The sequence below is a fragment of the Bison bison genome, unplaced genomic scaffold, assembly GCF_000754665.1.
Source record: "Bison bison bison isolate TAMUID 2011002044 unplaced genomic scaffold, Bison_UMD1.0 scf7180017864043, whole genome shotgun sequence".
NCBI classification, from domain to species: Eukaryota; Metazoa; Chordata; class Mammalia; order Artiodactyla; family Bovidae; genus Bison; species Bison bison.
This window is the reverse complement of record NW_011494615.1, coordinates 4,929,563-4,940,710: the sequence shown is the minus strand read 5'-3', so window position 1 is coordinate 4,940,710 and position 11,148 is coordinate 4,929,563. Positions and strand designations below refer to the sequence as shown.

Below are 11,148 nucleotides of genomic sequence, written 5' to 3'. Positions count from 1 at the left end.
CATTTTTAGAGTTCTCGAGTGGTTGTCTCCATCTCAGCAGTGTCACTGAACCCTTTTCTTGCCCATTCTCTCTCTCCAGCCAAAGGGGTTTCGGCGTTACTACAGCTCCCCCTTGCTCATTCATGAACAGTTTGGATGCATTAAAGAAGTTATGCCGATTGGTGAGTTGAGACCTGGTTGGGTTGAGTGGGGGTGAGCAGCAACATCCAAGGTGGCGGCTGCTCTCCTCCCGGGTCCCAGGGCCACAGCAGCAGTTTAGGGGTGGCAGGGGCAGGGCGGAGTGCATTTATTTGGTGGCTAACTGGGTTATGGTCGTTTGTTTTGCTGGAGGGGAAGCTGAAGATGGACCAAATTCCCCTGAAGTTTTTTTCCTTCCCATGATGAAACTTGAGAGACACCCAGGTCCCAAAGGCTGCTAACTTGCTGTGCCAGCTCTCAGCACCATGGCAGAGTGGAAGCAGCGTGAAGCATGGCTTCCCCTAGACCTGGGTCAGAGCCCAGCTCCCACACTGGCCAGCTGTGTATCTGAGCAAGTAACTCAACCTGCTGGACCCTACACACTGAGAACAGCCGTGGCTGCTTTTCATAGCTCTTTGTATATGAAAATAAACAGAGACACATTATAAGACCAATGCGTGGAAGGAACTCAGTGAATATCAGTTATTCTTTAATGAGGAGAAATAATGTCTTACGGATATTTCTAGCTTGAATGTATTCTTCAGCAGTATCTTTCGGTTTACTTCTATGTTTTCTTTCTTTCTGAAAACCTCTACATTTATGTTTGCCTTTTGGTAGAGGTAAGGGGAACAAGTTTTAACCTAGAAATTTACAAACTAGAAAGCTTTTAATTAGACATTCAGGAAGCCTAGTAATGTGACATTCTTTCCAAACGCTTGCCTCCTCCTGCCGGCTTTGTGTCACGAGATTTTGTACCTTGGCAAGCAGAGCCTTTCACTAGAGGAAATAAAGCCGGTCTCTGGGAAGAACCTTGGCATTGGAGCCCTGGGGATGGATAACAAAGAGGAGAGCCAGCTAGTCAGGGAACGTTTGGGAGCAGAGACAGCTGAGTGCGGTGGAGCACATCATGTCATGGGAGGGAGGTGCACACCCCCAAGGATACTTGACCACGGAAGCCTCACTTCCCCAGGGGTCTCCCAGGGGTGAGCGGGTCCGTTGTGCAGAACCTACCTACTTCTGGCGTCGTTAACCCAGGGGGTGTGGTCGGTGGTTGGCTGTGTCCCCAACCGTGACTTAAGGAGACCCTGTCTCAGATGAGCTCTTTCTTCTGTCGCAGCCTGCGGCAATAAGGTGGACCCTGTGTATGAGACCCTCCGCTTCGGCACCTCGCTGGCCCAGAGGACAAAGAAGAGCAGCTCAGGCAGCGGCTCCGACTCGCCTCACAGAACCTCGGTGATTGCCTCCTCCCCACTCAGGGAACCCGCCGTGGTCCCAGGCAGGGCAGGCCTGGAGCACCTCAGGGCGCATCAGGAGGGGAGTCCGCAGGAGTCACGCAGCCTCCGAAGGGGGCTCCAAGTGCCTTAGGGCACTGAAGGGTAACTTCTGTGGCAGGTCCCCAGAGATCCTCAGAGACCACACTCTTGGCCTCACAATCCTGACTCTCCCCCGTGTACCTCTCCCTCCATTAGACAGCATATCTGCCAACACGTAGAAAGGTTCAACCCACACAAGGGGCAGAAGCTGGAATGTCCCAGCTGTGTCCAGTTCTCCTTCCAGTGACATCCCGGTTCAAGAATAAGCCCTTTCTCACATGTTCTGTCCTTTCTCTTTAAGGCAAGATCCACCCTTTGATTTCTTTCGCACAAACACTGCCCTCCCCAGAGGCATGAGGTGTTTCCCTCCACGGGACACATCAGCATTCCCCCAGCACCTCTCCCACGCTGAGTAGTATAGTAGTGAAGTCACTCTGTCGCATCCGACTCTTTGTGATCCCATAGACTGTAGTCTGCCAGTCTGCTCTGTCCATGGAATTCTCCAGGCAAGAATACTGGAGTGAGTTGCCATGCCCTTCTCCAGGGGATCTTCCCCACCCAGGGACTGAATTGCAGGCAGATTCTTTACTACCATCTGAGCCACCAGGGAAGCTCCTTCGTTTGAGCTGACCTAAAAATGAATGTTCTGTGCATCTCTGTGACCTAGTATCATCATCCTCTCTGGCTGTCCTAACCAGAATTTCTGTGAATCCCCCAAGATGCCACCCAGCTCCGTAGCAGAGAGGAGGCGCCTCAGAGATCGGTCTGACCTGCCCACATCAGCAGCAATGTCCACTCCTGCAGTTCTGAGCTCTGCTAGAACTGGCTCCACTGACCAGTTGGTTAGCTAGTTTTAGCACAGAGACGTGGCAGGGAACACTCGGCAGGAGGCAGTGGACATCATCTCTGCATTTGTCACTGGTTTGGAGCAGAAGGAACATCACGGGCACACTTGAGGGATGTCCAGTCTGCTTTCGTGTCTGTGTCTCGACCCTACAGACTGGTTTTAGGGGCAAAAAAGCATAGTTTGCTGTATGTCAATAACTTGTTGGTTCATCATAGTCCACTTATATTTCCTGGCACTGGTTCCACCAGTATTTCCTGGAATTTTGTTCTGTGAAGGCATCGTTCTGAGAGCTGCAGGGAGACAAGACAAACCAAATTGTGCTTAAATATCTGTCACTTCACTCTTTCCCTGGAGCCCAACTTGCCTTGGTGGAAGCAAACAGAAACAATTGATCGCTACTTTAAAATGACTTTGCTTCCTTCCTGCAGGGTCAGTAGTAATGAACTTCAGCCTCTTGCCATTCTGGCAGTGTTGTTATGTCCTGAAGCGAACATATTCCCACGTAGCAAAGGTTTCTTTTCTTCCAGGGCTATAGAGGCATTTGCTTTACATTGTCGGGAAGTGGCTGCCTGGCTGTTTCTAAATTATTAGGTTTCCTCTCTTGTGCTTTCAAACGCTGTAGAATATAAAAAGCTTGATGGCTTTGGGAAAGCCAGCAGAAACCAAATTCAAAAACTTTCTAGGAGTTGGTTAGCTCATTTAGGAATGACCTTCAGTTTTGTGAGATTAAATTAACATCATAATAGCAACTTTTGTTCAGAAACAGTGAGCTTCAGAGGAAAAGGGTCCAAGTGACTTAGAGACCCTGTGACATTTATTTTTTTCTTCTTTCTGATGTGTCATGAAAGGAAGAATGGCTGAAACAAATCTTAAAGCTAAACTGTAACAAGAAATCGGTCTCAGAAAGACAGTATTATAGGACTTTAGAGCTGAGGAGAAGAGCTAGGATGGCCCACTCGTTCCTCTCTAATAAGATGTAAATGGTTTTAAAAGTATGTGACTCTCCTCTAAGGCCCCCTGAATTCCTCTTTTAGAGAGGTGAGGGGCTTTTTTGGTGGTTAGGACTCTGTGCTTCTACTACAGAGGGCGCAGGTTTGATCCTTGGTTGGGGAACTAAGATCACACATGCTGTGTATTATGGCCAAAAAATAATAAGAAAATAAGCAAAAATAAGCATCTCCCAGTGCTTAGATGAATCTAGAGGATGGTATGCTTAGTGAAATAAGTCAGAGAGCGACCAGCACTGTATGATATCACTTAGATGTGCAATCTAAAAAATAATACAGGTGAATGTACACGCAAAACAGAATCAGACTCACAGATGTAAAAGCAAATTTATAGTTCCCAAAGGGGAGAGGGACAAATTAGGCCAATGGGGTCAACAGATACAAGCAATTATAAAGTAGATAAGCAGTTAGGATATACTGTATAGCACAGGGAATTATAACCATTGTCTTGAAATAACCTTTAATGGAGTATAATCTGCAAAAAATGCTGAAGTTTTATGTTATACACCTGAAACTAACATAATATTGTAGATCAACTCTATTTTAAAAAAAGAGCATGGACTCTGGAGACAATGCCAGAGGCCTAAGCCCTGCTCTACCACTTAGGTACTCTGAGCCCTCAAGTTGAGTTCTCTCTGGGCTTCAGGTCCCTACCTGAAAAATAGGTCTATCATAGAATTATTGTGAAGCATAAATGAGACGATTCATATAAAGTACTTAAAAACAGCATGCGATAGATGATTGGTTATAATTAGCTATTTAGAGTGCTGCTTTATTATTGTTGTTGTTATTTCTGTAACCTAAATAATGACTATGAAAAAAAAAGTTAAAGTGTTAGTCGCCCAGTCATGTCCAACTCTTTGTGACCCCATGGACTCTAGCCTGCCAGGCTTCTCTGTCCAAGGGATTCTCCACGTGAGAATACTGGAGTGAGTAACCATTTCCTCCTGCAGGAGATCTTCCTGACCCAGGGATCAAACCCAGGCCTCCCACAAAGCAGGCAGATTTTTTACCATCTGAGCCACCAGGGAAGCCCCATAATGACTATAACTCTTCCTATACATAAGAAAGGGCAGAAAAAGTATTGATGTTAGTGAAACAATTACTTTTTGCAGCAATGGAAATAGGCTTTAACTCGTACCTAAGTAATGCAACCCTCAAAAGTACATCTTGTTCTCCAGAATTAATGTTCAGCACTCACCTAGAAAGAGCTATATAGTTCTACTGAACATTTTAAGTAACAGGATGTGGGCAGGAGTTCTGATTTCTCTCTGTCGTCTCTTCCTAGGAAGCAGCCTAACTGTGGCCAGTGCATGTAGGCACTCATTCACCTCTCACTGAGCACCTTTCTTGTGCCAGCCCCTGAGCCTGCCCCGGACACCAGGAGGGAGGGACAGTGCCCGAGAGGGAGTACACAGCCTCTCTGAAGTTAGCCACACAGACAAGAGAGCAATGATGAGATGCTTAAGACAGTATCTTGCAAATTCCACCTTAGTTCTTCTACTGATATCACAGTCTCTACTCACTGAGTCACTGAAATGACATTGCTCATTCGCTACTATACTCTCTTTTCAAGACTTCAGATCTCGTGGAGGTTCCCGAAGAGGCTGACGGGCCAGGAGACGGGTATGACCTGCGGAAGCGGAGCAACAGTGGTAAGTCGGGGCGTGGGGATCAGGCACCACCGCCCAGCGCAAACGGGAATCTCATCCATCATCCAGGTCAGCAGGCAGGCTCACATGACCTCCAGGCCCCTCTCTTTCTCGGCCACCTCTGGAATTCAGACTGGACAGTGTTTGATAATATGGAGGGGAACAGATAAATTTTGGTGGATTTCAGGAATTCAGTTATAACATTCCCTGAGCTCTGGCTCCTGAGTTCTCATGCTATAAGGACATGGAGGTCCTTCCAGAGCTTTTTGTTAACATGTCACTTCCCCCACTGACCTACACTGGATGAACAGGACATCCCAGAGAGAAAACATCGGAAGTACTCACAGTGATGTGCCTGTTCAAGTGAGGAGTGGTGCTGAGGAGTGTGAGCCTCCCCTGGGCTCCTCCCCAGCAGAGATGACTAAGATTCAAAAATGGATCTGCACAATCGAGACAGATATTCCATATTAATACCATTTAGTTTTCTAATAGCATAAGCCCTTTTTAAAATAATTCCTAGAATACTTGTTAAATACTAACTACATGCTACCGCTTGCTAACATTGAGAAAGAATCTCCTCTTAGCTTAAAGAAACGTAACCAGCACCTAATACTTGAATCTTGATGAGCCTCTTTGATGTCAACAACTACTTCCTCTCATTTATCCAAAAAAAAAAAAAATTATGAAGTGTTTTCTACCACCAGCAAAACTACATATGTCACAGAGCTGTGCTCAGGTCACTCATAACCCAACAATGTTGCAGGCCCTGACCTGTGTTGTTCCTTTGGGCTGAATGCCTTCTCCTGGCAGAAGTTACCCCCACACCTCTAATCCCCATGTGGGAAGCACTGGAGAATGCTGCCTTGGACAGATTTTCCACTTGCCTGGTTGTCCCTGCCTTTTCCATACTGGAAACAGAACTTCTACATCAAATACCCTGTAGCTGCGTTGTCAGCAGCTGTCATACAATGAGGTACCATTTCCACTTCTTTAGCTCTAGGAACTCACTCATGTCTCTTCTCCAGTTAGGATTGTGCCTCTGTGATGACCCTCCTTCCTAAATAACTGTCAGCATCCACAGGGTCCCCCTTTTGCCAAGCCTGTACATAGGCTGCTAAAGCACACCACTAGAATAAGAAGCCTTTGGCATCACATGGGGAAAACTGTACTTTGGGATCCATGCAGATACCCAGGGAGCACTTAGCAGTGCCATGAGAGAGACAGATCAGAGAGCGCCAGCTGCCGGGGCCCTCGAGGCAGAGCCATAACCCTGCATGCACCCAGCCTAGGTCTGTCCAGCACTGCAGATCCAGCAACTGAATTTGGGCCAGCAGCCCTGGAGTTCATCTGTATCTTAGGACCAAACTCACCAGAGGCTGGAGTATAAGCCAAAGCTGTGTCTCAGTGCTTCAGGTCTGGTCAGCCGTTCTTCCCCTGAGTCTGATTCTGCCCATCTCCCGCCCCTGACAGTGGACTCCCCTGGTGGCTCAAACGGTGAAGAATCTGCCTACAATGCAAGAGACCCGGGTTCAATCCCTGGGTTGGGACGATCCTCTGGAGAAGGAACCCACTCCGGTATTCTTGCCTGGAGAATCCCATGGATAGAGGAGCCTGACAGGTCGCAAAGAGTTGGACAGGACTAAGCAACTGACACCTGCCCCAGACACTTTTCGCCAAACCACAGGCGGCCTCTCATCACTAACTTCACTGGATGTGTTTGGTCCTGGGCCCCTGCCTGCTCTGAAAGTGAAGGCTGGGCTTCACTGGTGATCATATGGCCTTCAAGAGACCTCACTTCACTCTGCTTTAGTCGCTTCACCTCTAAAATGACGATGCTAATAACACCAAATCCATAGAGCCTCCTGATCTTTAAATGAGATAATGAATGTAAATACTACCTATTCACTGAAGACTCTGAAGCTTCATTCCTAGCATTAGGCCTCTTGGCTGCCTCTGATGCCTGTAGCCTACTGGACATGGCCATGTGAATGGAGGACAGGCATCTTCAAGCTAACGCACCCTAGTGGACTCTTGAGTCCCTCACTTGCCTCCCCGCCCACCTACCCACTGAAAATGGCTCTTCTTCGTTGTTCCTACTCACTTGTAGGAATGTCATTCTGCTAGATTATCAGGCCAAGGCTTTTGGCATCATCCTTGACACCCTTCTTCTCGCACCTCCTGTCCAGTCTGTTGGCAGATTTTATCTGCTGGTCTTTGGAATCACACCCAGCGTGTGCCCACCGCTTCCCTCTCTGCCTCCACCAGCTTGATCCAGCTTGATGGATGCTGTCAGCCATTCCTCAGTAGATGAGGTCTCTATTTGCCCTGGGGATTTCTTTACTCAAAAAGTGGTCTTTTAGGGACTTCCCTGGTAGTCCAGTCAATGCAGGGGACATGGGTTCAATCCCTGGTCCAGGAAGATCCCACATGCCATGGAACACCTAAGCCCATACACCACAGCCACTGAGCTTTTGTTCTAGAGCCAATGTGCCACAGCTACTGCAGCCCAGGCTCTCTAGGGCCCATGTGCTGCAACAAGAGAAGCCACGGCAATGAGGAGCCCATGCATAGCAATGAAGAGTAGCCCCCGCTTGCTACAATTAGAGAAAGCCTGCATGCAGCAGCAAAGACAGCACAACCATAAATTATTTTTTGTTAAAGGGGGTCTTCTTAGAGTTTTAAATTATGAACAGCCATATTTAAGGATCATCACCCTGAAGTACCATTACTATCATTGAAGTCATCATAAGGTCACAGAGTGTCGAAGGTACAATCTGGAGCCTCACTACTTCACGTGTGGCCCATGGACCAGCAACCTGGGCAGAACTTGAGAGCCCATGAGAAATGCAGACCCAGCCCTGCAAAATCAGAATTTGCAGATGAATCTGTGGTTCACATTTTTGTTAACATTTGAGAAGCAGGATTAGAGACCATTTAGTCCAACACCCTCTCCTCCAACATACACACACAAGGATACATAGACATACACACACAACAAATACCAGGTAGATTAAGGGAATTGAGACACTGAGTAATACACTCAAGAGCACAAGTTGATTATCTGCTGTCTCTTTTTCACGTTAAGGGGCATTTTCACAGTCTTATTCAAAGAAATCTGTTGAAAGAACTTAGCAAATGGTAAATCTCTAAAAAGCTTTAGAGACCTATTAAATATTCCTTTGATCAGCGGCAGCTTTCTTCACATGCCCTCTTAGAAGCGAGGGTGAGTAATTATGCAGCAGTTTGCTTCAAAACAAGTTCCTTTGATTTGGATTTAATGCTCTGTCTGTGCAGTTTGAGAAACAAGGTAGAGAAAACACTTTGCTTACATAGAGTCCAAGTTCCCACTCATCTTCTCACAGTTTTGGCAAGGAGAACTCCCCGTTCTGTATTACTTGTTTCACGTGGGTTCTAAAAAGTACACGGAGCACACAGGTATTATTTCTGCCACCCAGGTGTTGTGTCCAGATTCTTGAGGAATATTTCCGAGGCCACCTCGGAAGAAGTACAATTCATATTCATGTCTTTACTGATAAAAATATAGACTCTGCTTTCTCTCTTATGTTATGAATCTCTCTTGGGCAGGCCTGAGGATTTCTGGTTGTTGTTTTCAACAACAATTTTTTTCAACAACAATTTCAACAATTCCTTGGTGCCTCAGAAATTGACGGGGGCAGAATTCTTGGTCTTCGCTTTTGCCTTAACTGCCAAATCTCCCCTGGAAGCAAGGTCATAAGCAAAGGATGAAGCATCTAATACATAGCCTCAAGATGACAAAAAGTCAAGGAGAAGTTGACAGAACTATTAGGAAATTGGCATTGCACTTCATAATCAGAGATTTTAGCACACCTTTTGGTCACTGGCAAATCAGATAGACAAAGAGATTCAGTATAGAATCTGAGGACGTACTTGACAATCCTAACCTAATTAACTCTTTTTTTCTCTCTTGATTTATTTTTTTAATATAAATTAATTTATTTTAATTGGAGGCTAATTACTTTACAATACTGTATTGGTTTTGCCATACGTTGACTTGAATCCACCATGGATGTACATGTGTTCCCCATCCTGAACCCCCCTCCCACCTCCCTCCCCATCGCATCCCTCAGGGTCATCCCAGTGCACCAGCCCCGAGCACCCTGTCTCATGCATCGATCCTGGACTGGCAATTCGTTTCACATGTGATAACTTACATGTTTCAATGCCATTCTCCCAAATCATCCCAACCCCTCCCTCTCCCACAGAATCCAAAAGACTGTTCTATACATCTGTCTCTTTTGCTGTCTCGCATACAGGGTTATCGTTAGCATCTTTCTAAATTCCATATGTACGCGTTAGTATATTGTATTGGTGTTTTTCTTTCTGGCTTACTTCACTCTGTATTTAACTTTAAAAGGACACTCCAGAAGAATGAATATATTAATATATTTACAATATATTGGCTTCCCAGGTGGCGCTAGTCGTAAAGAACCTGCCTATCAATGTAGAAAACATAAGAGACATGGGTTTGATCCCTGGGTCGGGAAGATCCCCTGGAGGAGGACATGGCAACCCACTCCAATATTCTTGCCTAGAGAATCCCATGGACAGAGGAGCCTGGCAGGCTACTGTCCATAGGGTTGCAAAATGTCAGACATGGCTAAAGCAAATTGGCACAACACACATACATACATATGTATCCTAAATCACTTGGCTGTACACCTGGGACTAGCACAACATTATAAACCAACTGTACTTCAATTGAAAATAATAAAAAATTAAAATTAAAAAGGATGCTTCATCTAACAAATGAAGAATTCACATTCTTTTTACGAACACATGGAACTATTGCTTACCTATTGGACTATAATGCATGCTTCATAAATTTCACAGAATTAATATGATATAGAGCACATCTTTCTAACTACAATGCAAACAAGATAGAAACGAATATCCAAATTATAACTAGGAAAACCCACACTTTAGGAAATTAAAGACATACTTTTTGAAAGCTAATATGTCAAAGAATTCATAATGAAAATTGAAATATATTTAAAACTAAATAATAACAAAAACACTACCAGACTTCCCTAGTGGCCCAGTGGTTAAGAATCTGCCTGCCAATGCAGGAGACAAAGGTTTGATCCCTGGTCTGGGAAGAGTCTGTATGCTGTGGAGCAACTAAGCCCGTGAGCCAAAACTACTGAGCCCAAGCTCTAGATCCCTGAGCTGCAACTGCTGAGCCCACGCACCGCAAAATACTGGCGCCTGCGTGCCTTAGAGGCATTGCTCCGCAAAAAGACAAGCCATTGCTACGAGAAACCTGTGAACCACAGCTAGAGATTAGCCCCCACTTGCTGCACCTAGAGAAAGCCTTCATGCAGCAAAGAAGACCCAACACAACCATAAGTAAATAATTTTTAAGAACACATACCTATCACAACTTGTGGGATGCAGCTAAAATTGTGCCTAGAGTATTTAGCTCTAAAGTTATTCCATGAAAAAATAAAAGCTGAAAAGTAATAATCTAAGCATCATATTCAAGAAGTCAGTAAAAAAAAGAAATTTTAAAAAAAGAAGTCAGTAAAAGAAAAAAGAATAGATAAGGAAGCAGTAATAAAGATAAGGAATTATTATGTGACACAGGTAGATCCGTAAATTCTAAAAACAGTTCTTTAAAAAAGTAGAATTTACAGTTGATAACTTTAAGAGTAAGAGAGAAAGATGAAACAAAAGGAATAATTTTAAAAGGAGGAATGTCAACAGAGGTTGACAGGAAAGCATTTTATGACCAACTTTACCAGTAGATTTAAAACTTCAAATGGACAGCTGCCAAGAAAGCTATCAATGACCAAAGTATGACTCAAGAGGAATTAGTAATTAGAGAACTTGACTTGGCTTCCAATTATGATAGAAACAGAATCAGTATTTTAAGTTTTTTCACAACAAAAATGCCAGGCCCAGACAACTTTATAAGTAAACGTGACCAAACATTTAAGGAAGATAAAATTTCCAGATGAGCTAAGCTCTTTCAGGATAACAGAACGTGCTAGCCAGCAGCATTCTCTAACTTAGTTTATGGGGCTGGTATAATACTGACCTCAAAACCAAAGGAAGACAGCATGAGAAAGAAAATCGCTGGCTCATCCCCCTCTTGAATATGGGTGCAGAAA

The 11,148-nt window shown here is 44.9% G+C and overlaps 1 protein-coding gene across 1 annotated transcript in view; it reads left to right on the top strand.

The window, feature by feature from the left end:
* STAC (SH3 and cysteine rich domain) overlaps nt 1-11,148 on the top strand; it is a 114,396-nt gene that overhangs the window by 69,531 nt on the left and 33,717 nt on the right. The window contains exons 4-6 of the mRNA XM_010835534.1: nt 80-161; nt 1,295-1,410; nt 4,921-4,999. Of these exons, the coding sequence (XP_010833836.1) occupies nt 80-161; nt 1,295-1,410; nt 4,921-4,999 (277 nt within the window). The remainder of the gene's footprint in view (nt 1-79; nt 162-1,294; nt 1,411-4,920; nt 5,000-11,148) is intronic.